At 42.3% G+C, this 13,414-nt stretch overlaps 1 protein-coding gene across 3 annotated transcripts in view; it reads left to right on the top strand.

Annotated features, from left to right (window-relative positions):
- The window catches only part of poc1a (POC1 centriolar protein A), a 196,177-nt gene that overhangs the window by 55,087 nt on the left and 127,676 nt on the right, over positions 1–13,414 (top strand). For all 3 annotated transcript variants that reach the window (XM_086001787.1, XM_086001785.1, XM_086001786.1), the window contains exons 5-7: positions 646–753; positions 6,582–6,697; positions 11,607–11,740. In XM_086001787.1, the coding sequence (XP_085857913.1) occupies positions 646–753; positions 6,582–6,697; positions 11,607–11,740 (358 nt within the window). The remainder of the gene's footprint in view (positions 1–645; positions 754–6,581; positions 6,698–11,606; positions 11,741–13,414) is intronic.

Below are 13,414 nucleotides of genomic sequence, written 5' to 3'. Positions count from 1 at the left end.
AAGTGTAAGCTGGAATAGTTAACTCAATGTCAAATGATGCACTGAAAACGAAATAAAGAGAGGGAAAGAAAAATGGGATTAAGAGAGTGAGATAAAAGAGACAGAGAAAAAGTAAAAAAAATTACATTTTTTAATTTTATAAATTCTCCAACAGACTTTAAGGAATGAGACCCCACACTTGTTTATTTTCAGCTGCCGAGAGGTTGCTTGGCAGTAATTAAAACTTATCACCCTGTTAAAAATTCACTTACAGTTGAATGGACAAGCCCTAACTTTTTCTGACGAGTTTAGTGGGTATATAGTGGGTAAGTACCACATCTTCATGCCCTTCCACGTATTTGAATGCTGAGTCTCTTGGCAAGATACTGTTATAGTGAAGCTTCTAAAGGGCAACTTGAACAGCAACTTCCTGATTTCCAAGTTTAACTGCGTGTGTGGGGTCGCCAGAAGTTGCTGTCTGATTTACTCTTTAAAGGTGAGCGCTGATGGTCTCACTGTTATTACCGCAAAATGTGGGCCAATATGTTTGAGGGAAGTTTATTTTTGTCTTTTCAGTCTGCACCCCTATTCAGATTTAGAACAGGTTGGGAATTAGTTGCTTCCTCATTTTTTATAATTTAACTATTTTTTGTTTTTAAATTCTAGATTTTCTCCAGATGGACGGCTCATTGTTTCTGCCAGTGATGATAAAACTATTAAAATTTGGGATAAAGCTACTAGAGAATGTATACATTCATTTTATGAACATGGAGGGTGAGATTTTTAATGACATATGTTTGCAAATAATAAATATTTAGTGTATTAAATGTTGAATAATTGCTACCTTGTATTACGTGCACTGTCGCAAAGTGCAGTGGAGTGGTGTGATGTAGGCTTGCACCCATGATTTTCCTGCATGGCAAATTCCTAATCGCAGTTGTGCTGTTGAGCCAGTGCAGGATGTGGAGCCTCCCCTGAAAAAATGGGAGGAACCTGGAGAAAGGTACCTTCCGCGCATTCTAACTTGTGACATATTTCCATAGCGTATCTTTTGGCTGCGGTACCCAGCTCTACCTCACTACTTCTTCTCTCGACCCCTCCATGGTGTCTAAATTGTCAGTCAGCTTGTCCGACATACAGTTCTGGATGAGCAAAAATTTTCTCCAATTAATTATTGGGAAAAACGAAGCCATTTTTTTCGATCCCCACCACAAACTCCGTTCCCTAGCCACTGACTCCATCCCTCTCCCTAACATCTGTCTGAGGCTGAACCACACTGTTCGCAACCTTGGTGTCCTATTTGACCCTGAAATGAGCTTCCGACCACATATCCGCAGCAGAACAAAGACTGCCTATTTCCACCTCTGTAACATCGCCCGTCTCCGCCCTTGCCTCAGCTCATCTGCTGCTGAAACCCTCATCCATGCCTTTGTTACCTCTGGACTTGACTATTCCAACGCACTCCCGGCTGGCCTCCCACATTCTACCCTACGTAAACTTGAGATCATCCAAAACTCGGCTGCCCGTGTCATAACTCGCACTGAGTCCCGTTCGCCCATCACCCCTGTGCTCGCTCACCTACATTGGCTCCTGGTTAAGCAGCGCCTCGATTTCAAAATTCTCATCCTTGTTTTCAAATCCCTCCATGGCCTCGCCCCTTCCTATCTCTGTAATCTCCTTCAGCCCCACGACCCCCCCCCCCCCCCCGAGATATCTGCGCTCCTCTAATTCTGCCCTCTTGAGGATCCCTGATTTAATCGCTCAACCTGTGCCTTCTGTTGCCTAGGCCCTAAGCTCTGGAATTCCCTGCCTATACCTGTCCGCCTCGCTACCTCTCTTTCCTCCTTTAAGACGCCCCTTAAAACCTACCTCTTTGACCAAGCTTTTGGTGACCTGCCCTAATTTATCCTTACGTGGATCAGTGTCAAATTATTTTGTCTTTAAATACTCCTGTGCAGCGCCTTGGGATGTTTTACTTAAAGAAGTAACCCAGACTGGGGCTGTGGATTTCGCTATATCAGTGTATTTATTGCTAGGGGTAAACTAGTTGGCATGACATTCGTTAGTTTATATGTGTTAATAGTGGTTCATTACAAAACCATATGGATTGATGCCACCTGAAGTTTGCCGTGTCACCTGCAGATGGTCCATTAAGATTCAATACATTTGCAATCAGATGATAAGTGGATTTAGGTCTGACTTATTAGCCAACAGTGGTATTTGACTTTCAAAATGCAGTTTTGATTTCCTTTGGCTGCATGGGGAATGGGCAAGGGATCATGTTTATTATTTTCTTTATTCAGGGAGGATAGATATTTTTGGTAAACTGTCATCTGCTGTTTTGCCTTTGCTACTGCTTATCTTATTAATGAACCTGTCTCATTTATAGCTTAAGCTTTACACTACCACTTTCCAAAATATAGCAGATGAAGAGAGTGATTTTTGACATATCCAGTAAACTAAATTTTGTGACTGAGGTTTTCTTCATGAAACCTGGGCTTGCAATATTGCCAACTGTTGTGTCCGATAGAGCTTCTTTAATGCATTAAGTTTATACTTGGGAAGTTTTGATGTGAAGGTTGGGGACATGGAACTTTTTTTGTACAAACACACCTTGATCAATTATAATGTGAATTAGAACATAAGAAATAAGAGCAGGAGTAGGCCATACGGCCCCTCGAGCCTGCTCCGCCATTCAATAAGATCCTGGCTGATCATCGACCTCAACTCCACTTTCCCGCCTGATCTCCACATCCCTTGATTCCCCTGGAGTCCAAAAATCTATCTATCTCCGCCTTGAATATACTCAAAGACTCAGCATTCACAGCCCTTTGGGGCAGAGAATTCCAAAGATTCACAACCCTCTGAGTAAAGAAATTCCTCCTCATCTCCTGTCTTAAATGGCCTACCCCTTATCCTGAGACTATGCCCCCTTGTTCTAGACACTTCAGCCAGGGGAAACAACCTCTCAGCATCTACCCTGTCAATCCCCTTCAGAATCTTGTATGTTTCAATGAGATCACCTCTCATTCTTCAAAACTCCAGAGAGTATAGGCCCATTCTACACAATCTCTCATCATAGGACAGCCCTCTCATCCCAGGAATCAATCCAGTGAACCTTCTCTGCACCGCCTCCAAGGCAAGTATATCCTTCCTTAGATAAGGAGACCAAAACTGTGCACAGTACCCCAGGTGTGGTCTCACCAAGGCCCTGTAAAATTGTACTCTTATACTCCAACCCCCTTGCAATAAAGGCTGACATGCCATTTGCCTTCCTTATTGCTTGCTGTACCTGCATCCTAGTATTTCTTGCACGAGGACACCCAAATCTCTCTGAACACCAACATTTAAAAGTTTTTCACCATTTAAAAAATATTCTGTTTTTCTATTCTTCCTACCAAAGTGAATAACCTCACATTTCCCTACATTATACTCCATCTGCCTCCTTACTGCCCACTCACTCAGTCTATCGATATCCCTTTGCAGACTCTTTGTGTTCTCCTCACAGCTTACTGTCCCACCTAGCTTTGTATTGTCAGCAAACTTGGATACATTACACTCGGTCCCTTCATCTAGGTCATTAATATAGATTGTAAATAGCTGAGGCCCCAACACTGATCCTTGCGGTACCCCACTAGTTACAGCCTGCCAACCTGTTAAAGACCCGTTTATCCCTACTCTCTGTTTTCTGTCCGTTAACCAATCCTCTATACATACGATTATATTACCCCCCTAGTGTTCTCTCATTCTATTTTTTCCCTTTTTATCAATTTTTGGTCATTTTTTGCTGGTTTCTGAAACTCCCCAATCCTCAGGCTTATTGCTATTCTTCGCAACATTATAAGCTGCTTCTTTCAGTATAATGCTATCCCTAACTTCTTTAGTTAGCCATGGATGGACCACTTTTCCTGATACAAGGTTTAGCTCCTTTTACTCTGTTGTAACAATGTGCTTGACCCAACCTTAGAAAAGCAATAGGTCAGAATTTACTGTAGCCGGCAAATGAATGGCAACTGCTATTCATTGGACTTGCCCATGCCCATTTAATATATATGACCTTTTGCACTAGAAGTTGCTGCAAGTGGGAGATTGAAACAGTGTGGCGCTCTCTACATGGTAACTGTGATCTGAACAGGACAAGCAACTGTGTGTCTCCTTAACCAATCAGATTGAAGTATTGTTAAATTAACATTGCAAAGTCTGAACCAGGAAGTGTAAGCTCTTCTCTCTCTTAGGCAGTCCCTCAGAACCGAGGATGACTTGCTTCCACATTAAAAATGAGTTCGCAGGTGACTGATGAGTCCAATGCGGGACCTACAATCTCTCTCACAGGTGGGGCAGACGGTGGTTGAAGGGGCGGATGGGTGGGGTTCTTGGGTTGACGTGCGCTCCTTGCACTGCCTGCGCTTGGCTTCCGCTTGCTCCCGGCGAAGAGACGAGTTGTTCGGCGCCTTCCCGGATGCTTCTCCTCCACTTTGTGCGGTCTTGGGCCAGGGATTCCCAGGTGTCGGTGGGGATGTTACACTTTTTTTATGGAGGCTTTGAGGGTGTCCTTGAAGCGTTTCCTTTGCTCACCTGGGGCTCTCTTGCCGTGCCGGAGCTCCAAGTAGAGCGCTTGTTTTGGGAGTCTCGTATCAGGCATGCGGACAACGTGACCCGTCCATCGGAGTTGATCGAGCGTGGTCAAAGCTTCGATGCTGGGGATGTTGGCCTGAGCAAGAACACTGACGTTGGTGCGCCTATCCTGCCAATGAATTTGCAGGATCTTGTGGAGGCAGCGTTGGTGGGATCTCTCCAGTGCTTTGAGGTGCCTGCTGTACACGGTCCATGTCTCTGAGGCATACAGCAGGGTGGGTATCACTGCTGCTCTGTAGACCATGAGCTTAGTGCCGGGTTTGAGGTTCTGGTCTTCAAACACTCTTCCTCAGGCAACCGAAGGCTGCACTGGCACACTGAAGGCGGTGTTGGACTTCGTTGTCGACGTCTGCCCTTGTTGACAGGCTCCCGAGCTATGGAAAGTGGTCCATGTTGTCTAAGGCCTTGTCGTGGATTTTGATAATCGGGGGGCAGTACTGTGTAGCGGGGGCAGGTTGGTAGAGGACCTTTGTCTTACGGATGTTTATTGCAAGGCCCATGCTCTCGTACGCTTCAGGAAGTGTAAGCTAGAATAGTGAATTCAATGTCAAATCAGGTACAGAAAGCAAAATAAAGAGAGGGAAAGAAAGATTGGATTAAGAGAGAGAGAAAAAAAGACAGAACAAAATCTCCAGCTACAATTAAAATCTGAAGTTATGAGACTTCAAATTTGTAAAAGTTCATTTTAAGTGGTAGAGAGGTTGTTTGGCAGGACTTGAGAATTATCACGCTGATCATGTTAAAAAGGGTACTTAGACTTTCTGTGGCGAGTTTAGTCCATATCTACCATGCAAGTACAGCAACTTCATGCCGTTCAATACATTTGAATGACGAGGCAGATGGCGAGATGACATTTCATGCAGCTTGCGGAAGAGCATCTCGTACAGCAACTTCCGGATTTTGTGTTTAACTGCGCATTTCCGCTCGCCTGAAGTTTCTGTCCGATTTGTGCATACGTAACGGTGAGCGCCGTTAGCCTCGCCGTTATTTGTATAGTAAATTCTGGCCCACTATTTGCTGCACCATTGTGATGCTTTTCATTTTGTACAGCAGCTTTCCTTGTTGCCTTTGAGTGTAATTGCCAGTGATTGCTGAAATACAGTATTGAGGTTTGTTCTGTGAACTGCTGCGACAAGTTGTTGATTGAGACTGCTCAAATATATTTAATTTGGAGCACACTAAGAAGAGGAGATATTCATCCCATCAATCATTGCTTTATCCAGTTCCCAAACAGTTAAATCTCTCTAACTTTCTATGTTTCCATCAACTACAGGAAACTCTTGTTGAAACGGCACCTAAATATCCGGAATTCTCTATTAACCGGCAAAATTCATACTCCGAAAACAACACCTCAATAATCGGAAATGTTGCCGAGTCTGAGTCTCCCGCGGTGGCCGAGTTAGTCAGTGGGGGTAGTTCTCCAAACTGCCACTACTCGGCTTCTTGGTGCTATCGGAAATCCGAACACCTCAATAACAGGAGTCTGACTCTCCCGTGCTGCCGGTAGTCTCTTCCGATCCGCCATTTTTCTGTTTACTGTATAAGTTTTGTTTTACTGTTAAGTAATTAAAGAGTTATGGATTACCCTCAACTGGCAGCACTGTACTTAATCAAGCATCTTCCACCATCCATTTAACACAACATTCTGTAGGTGAGTACCCAATTACTGTATACTGCACATTTCTTGATTTTTTTCTTTTTCTTTGTTAAAAATAGCCTCAGTAGATAACCCTCTCCGTCATCCGGAATTTTTAATCAACCGGCACCATCCCGGTCCTGTCGGTGCCGGATACCAAAGAGTTTCTTGTACCATGATACTTGTACAGTTTGGCTCAGTTGCTCCGCATTGTTATATTACCCAACACTGACACAAAAGAAAATAGTTTTTGCTGTAGGCCTGTAGCTTTCCCTCTGAGTAATGTGAGAAAAATAAAGAAACTAAAACTTACTTTCTTTCCTCCCTAAAGGTTTGTTAATTATGTAGATTTTCATCCCAATGGAACATGTATTGCAGCAGCAGGAACAGACAACACAGTAAAAGTTTGGGATATTCGTATGACTAAGCTTCTTCAACATTATCGAGGTTGGTAGATTGCATTCTCTGTTATGCCTCTTAGATAGCTAGGAAGCAAATGTACTTGAAATAATGAATACCGTAAGTGGGTTTATAATAGTTGACTGAACCCTGAGGTAGATGGCATCTTAAAGTAATTTTCTGCTACCTTTTTTTTTAATTAGTAGCAGGGGTTGGGAGCTGAAAATGGGTTTAAATAACTGTTTTGTGGACTGCAACATTAGTTCCACAAATTCTTCTGCTTTAATTACTTCCAGGGCACAGCTCCTAATTTGTAGGTTGTGCAGTCTTGTCCATGAAAAGTACCTTTTATGATCATCTAACAAATTTTAAAGCGTCACCTTAAAGAAAGTAATTGAAATTAATGATCTTGAACACTAGCTGCGCCTACAGGCTGAAAGTGAATACAGTACTGACAGCAAGACTATTTCTTTGTTATGTGGACATTTGGAAAATTCTGCAGTCAGGAGGAAAAGATTGCTTGAAAAAGGTATATAGGGTATACGAGAGAAAGTCGAAGGCCATGTGTTGGGATGTAGCACAAGGTGCTCAAAGCAAATTACATAGGCTTTAGTGAATGCCCAGTGTATATGTATGAGCTGCATGTGTGTAAGCAGAAAGGAAGAGTTGTAGGATGAAGGTATGTTTATGGAGGCGTGTGGATCACAATGGCTTATGCAATTATTTCAAAATGTATTTTAAATGTAGCATGTGTAATTAATTGCCAATAAAACTTTGTTTGAAAATATGCCCCCAAAGTCCATGGGTTATCTTTTTTAAGTGTCATTTTAATGTAAAATGTGAATATTCAGAAAATGCAAATAGACAATATCCCTTTTACTAGATGATGATGTTGACATCAGTACATCTTCCATGTTGCCTCTCTTCTTGCACAGAATAGAGGGCACGCTGTACCCATTGAGGGCCAGTTAGTTTTTACATGAATGGCCGAACTGTCCCCTCAATGTTTCAACTACGTAGAGTGTTGTTTAGCTTTAAAATGCTTTTTTAACCTATTTGATGCCTGTGCTAGTCTAATGGACCTTTTGACAATAGTGATGAGTGTTTAGTATTTTTTTTCTTTTGGAGTGAAGTAATGACTGACACAGGCTGGTGTTGTTGAGTAACACTAATTTCCTGTATAACTGTTTCAAACATTGTACGGAATGGTCCAGGCAGGCCTTATTTTCTTTTTGCCAAATTGTCATCTTAGATTGTGAAAAATGTATTTGGGGTTCATGGCCCATAACCGGTTCGATGGACTCCAGTTTGTGGGGGCTCGCTTTCTTGGAAAATTAAAAAAAAACTATCCTGAAGACAGGCTCTTTTTCAGTACTTCTCTTCCCGATATTGATATTGATGTTGATATTAGCTCCAGAATCTGGGATTGTGCTTGGCCGTAAGTGGTATGATGTGTTAATCAAGCCAGTATTAAAGGGCATAAACCATTGGTGGGGACTGCTTTGTTTTCAGTTGGAATTAACTGGCCTCCTAATACCTCAGTTGTACTACTGAGGAGTAATCACCAATTTTGTCTGCAGCCTATGTATCAACTGGTTTCATGTGATCCCTGAGAAAGAATGAAGGAAAGCATGCACTGTTACCCCAAACATAGCTTCCTTGCTACTAATGGAGACTGTTGTCTGCTCAACCAGTACTAGGGTTGCAAAATTCTGGGAATTTTTTAAAGAGGAAACTTTCCATGGGAATTTTCGGGAATTTATGGGAATTTTGAGTTTTTTTGCACACTGATGGTTTTTGTCTCTGACCCTTATATTATCTTTGTCGTCAAAATAGACATAAAAACAGGCTTTCAAAACTTTATTTAGGTTATAATTTTGAACTTTATTGAACCCCCACAAAAAAGACCCATCTAAAATAAAATAAAAAGAGCGTCCGCTTATTTAGCCTGTAATTTGTCCTTATTTTGTCCCTTTGAGTCTTCTACTCATGAGTCTTCTGAGTCTTCTACTCCTCATTGCTCCTCCTGATTCTCTGACTCTGGCTCTGACGTGTCCATTTCCTCCTCTGTGTCAGTGTCTAGCTGTGTGGTGGACACTTCTGTATCTGGCTCAATAAGTTGTAGGTTCGCCCGGATAGCCACCAGTTTCTCCACTCTCTTGTTAGTCAGCCTGTTGCGCACCTTTGTATGCGTATTCCCAAAAAGTGACCAGTTTCGTTCAGAGGCCGCTGATGAAGGTGGGATTTGGAGTATCACCGATGCAATAGGTGACAGGGCCTCAGATGCACAAAGTCCCTTCCACCAGGTATGTGCACTGATATGCTTGCATGATTCCCATATCCCATCCCCATTCCAAAGACCTTGCTTGGTAGAGAACTTTGCCAGACTTCCCAGAACTTTGCCCACATCCAGATTGAGATGGTGTGAGAGGGTAGAAATCACACTGTAAGCGCTGTTGATCTGTTCTCCAGAAAGTATTGGTCTCCCAACATGCTTTGGGTCCAGCATGTGTGCTGCAGCATGAATCGGCTTGACACAAAATTCTTGACGCGTCTGTATGAATTGAACAATTGCCTTCTCCTCTGCTTTGAGCAGCAGGGATGTGGGTAGGGCAATGCTGATTTGTTCTTTTAAATCAGTAAAAAGCCTGAGAACATCTGACAAGACAGCGTCATCTCCTTCAATCTGAGCAATTGCAGATGCTACTGGTGAGAGTAGTTTAAGGCTGCTAACCACTCTCTCCCAAAACACATCATCCAGCAGTATTTTCTTGATGGTGGTTTCCATATCCCCAGACTGGGATATTGCCATTTCTTGCAGCGACTCCTTACCCTCCAGAAGACTGTTGTACATTATGACAACACCACCCCATCTAGTGTTGTTGGGCAGCTTCAGTGTGGTGTTCTTGTTCTTTGTCATTTGCTTGGAGTTGTAGGTTGCTGCAACTACCTGTTTTCCCCTGACATACTTAACAACTTGCTTGGCTCTCTTGTACAGTGCTTCCATGGTTCTCAAACCCATGATGTCCTTGAGGAGCAGGTTAAGCCCATGAGCTGCGCACCCAATAGACGTAATATGAGGGTAGGCCTCCTCCACTTGAGCCCAAGCAGCCTTCATATTCGCAGCATTGTCAGTAACTACTGCAAAGACCTTTTGTGATCCAAGATCGTTGATGACCGCTTTCAGCTCATCAGCAATGTATGTGCCTGTGTGTCTGTTGTCCTTCGTGTCTGTGCTCTTGAAGAACACTGGGAGAGGAGTGGAGACGATGTAGTTTATGATGCCCTCCCCTCGTACATTTGACCACCCATCTGAGATAACTGCAACACAGTCTGCCATCGCTATCGTTTCTTTGAACTTTCCTTGGACTCTGTTATACTCAGCCTCCAGCAAATAAGTAGACAAAGCATGTCTGGTGAGAGGACAGTATGCAGGGCGAATAACATTGAAAAATCTCTTCCAGTAGGCCAATCACAATTCGATATGCAAATATTACAAATAGAGGGAGCTAATCGCTCAACCACTCATCCAACCAATCAGGACACATTTGTTCACAGTCACACACAAAACTTGTAATTATTAAAACAAGCCAAGTAAGAAGATAAACATATATTGATTAAGAAATTCCTTAATAATTAAGATTCCATCTCTGTTAGTAATTTTAAGAGAGGACCTGTGGGGGGAAAAAAAAGAAAGAAATACAAAAAAAATATTATGCTAGCATGTGCTTTTTTGGGCAAAATTCCCAAGCTAAACTTCCCGTGGAAAATTTCCGGAAATTTACCGGAAACTTTCCACCCCTTTGCAACCCCAACCAGTACAGACCAACCTTCAGGCTCTCTCACTTAAAAGTTTTTCCATCCAGTTCCTAAAATAGAATTTAATAAGGGGTACTTATGTCCCTACCCATGTAACTTTAGACCTCACTGCTGTGTAACTTTTTGTACTGCAACTTCTGTCTTTAGAATTTATTAAAGTTCGTTACTGAAAGCTTGGCTGGGTATATAATGGCCAGTGAAGGTGCTCTCCAAGGCACAGGGAATTGGGACATATGTATGAGAATACTTTAAAATATGGAGGCTGAAAAATCTAGAGTAAGAAGGGTCGAAAAGGACCAAAAATGTAACCGGCTATAATGAGAGCAAAATGAATGTCGATGAATAGATGGGAAAGTAGAGACAGTAAATAAGAGTGGGCGAGAAAAGTAAATTAATGCCATATTTATACTGCACTGGATTTCGTTTGTAAATCCTGTCAACTCTGAAGATTACAGCTCAAAGGCACTTGTTAAATCCATCTTTATATAAAATAAAGTTTGTGAAATGGGATGGTGGTATGCCTTTCCTGTGGATAACGCCTAGCTGGCAGGAAACCTTTGGGCTCAGTCAAGGGTAGACCACTTGGCTACCTCATGGGCTAATTTAAAACGTGTTTCCATTGAAATAGCTTTGAATTGGAGTAACTTGCACAACTTTGCAAAGTTGTATTGTTACCATGCCGGGTGTTATCTGTTTTGGCAGTCTCTCCCAGGAGTCAGACTGTCTGTTCTTTGCAGTGGATTTGCTTGTCCTGATTCCACAACTAGGTTAGTGCTAGCTTCTGAAGGATGACAACTGAAGAAGGAAAGATTACCTGTCGTAAAGTTGTCTCCATTCTTCAAATGTAGGCATTCACCACACATCAAACTCTCACTCTGTCATCCCATGGTGAGGCTGCTTTAAACCTGATATTGACCCCTTCCATTTGTTTCTCAGGGACTGGGCCAAAATATAATGGTTTCAGTGGGTGGGGTATGCTTCTTCTTCTGTGTGAGGAACAGGGGAAATGGGCATTGAACTGAGGTCATTAATTCCAAAATGGTCAGGCTTTTCTATTTTGGAAAACCTGTTGGTACGTCGGGTACTTGCATTCAAAGAATGAAGACCGTTAAGTTAGGTAATCTTTATTTTCTTACAGTGCATAGTGCTGTGGTAAACTGCCTCTCTTTCCATCCAAATGGAAACTACCTCATCACTGCATCTAATGATTCAACGCTGAAGATACTTGATTTACTGGAGGGGAAGTTACTCTACACCCTCCATGGTCATCAGGTGAGTTGGTTACTTCAGAATTCTTTGTATCTGTAGGAATGTTTTATTTTGATAGCGGTGGGTCTCTGTGCTTGCATGGTGTAACTGTCTATGTAAGATTGTGGCTAGAGTTTTTTTTGCTATTGCCCTCCATTTTAAGTTAGTTGGTTTTGCATATCCTGTCAAAGAAGTGCATATTATAAAGAGGGCTTTTCTTTAGGCTACAAGGACAACATTTCAGATTGTTTCATTTCCTCTGGTTTCTTTTGAATTTCAAGAAATCTCAACTGGAGCTAATACAAGACCTCAGGTTCCTCATGGGTGCTAACTTTAAGATATCTTTGAGAATGACCTCCTTGCAGCAGATTATTTTCTGTCACTTCAGAGTCAAGTATCTCCTCCTTACAAAAGGAGGAATCATCCTCCTAGATCCGACTGTGCTAGCCCTTGAGTTTGGTACTGGATATGAGGCTTTAACCTCCCTTCTTAGTGTCCATGTCCTTCATCCAAATATCAGCTAGTGAAAGTAAACAAGGCTTCTCAATTAGATTTGAAATGCTTGGCCTAAAAAAAAATGTTAGCTTTTGGGTTACACCCCCACTGCCATTTCTAATATTGGATATCGATGCAATCCCAACAGGATAGGTCTGTGTATGCTGTGCACATGACTGATGATCTACGGGTTCTGCAGCCTGACGGTACCCAGACAAGTAAACTCGTCCATGATGTTGAAAGGGTTCAGTTTGCAGTGTTGCAATTTAGAAAATAATAATAGGATTGGGCAGAGTCAACACGGATTTATGAAAGGGAAATCATGTTTGACGAATCTCTTGGAGCTTTTTGAGGTTGTAACTAGCAGAATAGATAAGGAGGAACCAGTGGATGTGGTGTATTTGGATTTTCAGAAGACATTCGATAAGGTGCTACATGAGGTTATTAAACAAAATTAGGGCTCATGGGTTTGGGGGTAATATACTAGCATGGATGGAGGATTGGTTAACAGACAGAAAAGAGAGAGTAGGAATAAACGGGTCATTTTCAGGTTGGCAGGCTGTAACTAGTGGGGTACCGCAAGGATCAGTGCTGGGGCCTCAGCTATTCACAATCTATATCAATGATTTGGCTGAGGGGACCAAATGTAATATATCCAAGTTTGCTGATGATACAAAGCTAGGTGGGAATGTAAGTTGTGAGGAGGCTGCAAAGAGGCTTCAAGGAGATATAGACAAGCTAAGTGAGTGGGCAAGAACATGGCAAATGGAATATAATGTGGAGAAATGTGAAGTTATCCACTTTGATAGGAAAAATAGAAAAGCAGAGTATTTTTTAAATGGTGAGAGATTGGGAAATGTTGGTGTTCAGAGGGACCTGGGTGTCCTTGTACACGAATCACTGAAAGTTAACATGCAAGTACAGCAAGCAATTAGGAAAGCAAATGGTATGTTGGCCTTTATTACAAGAGGATTTGAGTATAAGAGTAAAGACAACTTACTGCCATTATATAGGGCCCTGGTGAGTCCACACCTGGAGTATTGTGTACAGTTTTGGTCTCCTTACCTAAGGAAGAATATACTTGCCATAGAGGGAGTGCAACGAAGGTTCACCAGACTGATTCCTGGGATGGGGGGATTGTCCTATGAGGAGAGATTGAGTAAACTAGGCCTATATTCTCTAGAGTTTAGAAGAATGAGAGGT

This window comes from Somniosus microcephalus, chromosome 11 (assembly GCF_052327205.1).
Source record: "Somniosus microcephalus isolate GS21.2 chromosome 11, FLI_Smic_1.0, whole genome shotgun sequence".
NCBI classification, from domain to species: domain Eukaryota; kingdom Metazoa; phylum Chordata; class Chondrichthyes; order Squaliformes; family Somniosidae; genus Somniosus; species Somniosus microcephalus.
This window is presented reverse-complemented; position numbering and strand designations above follow the sequence as displayed.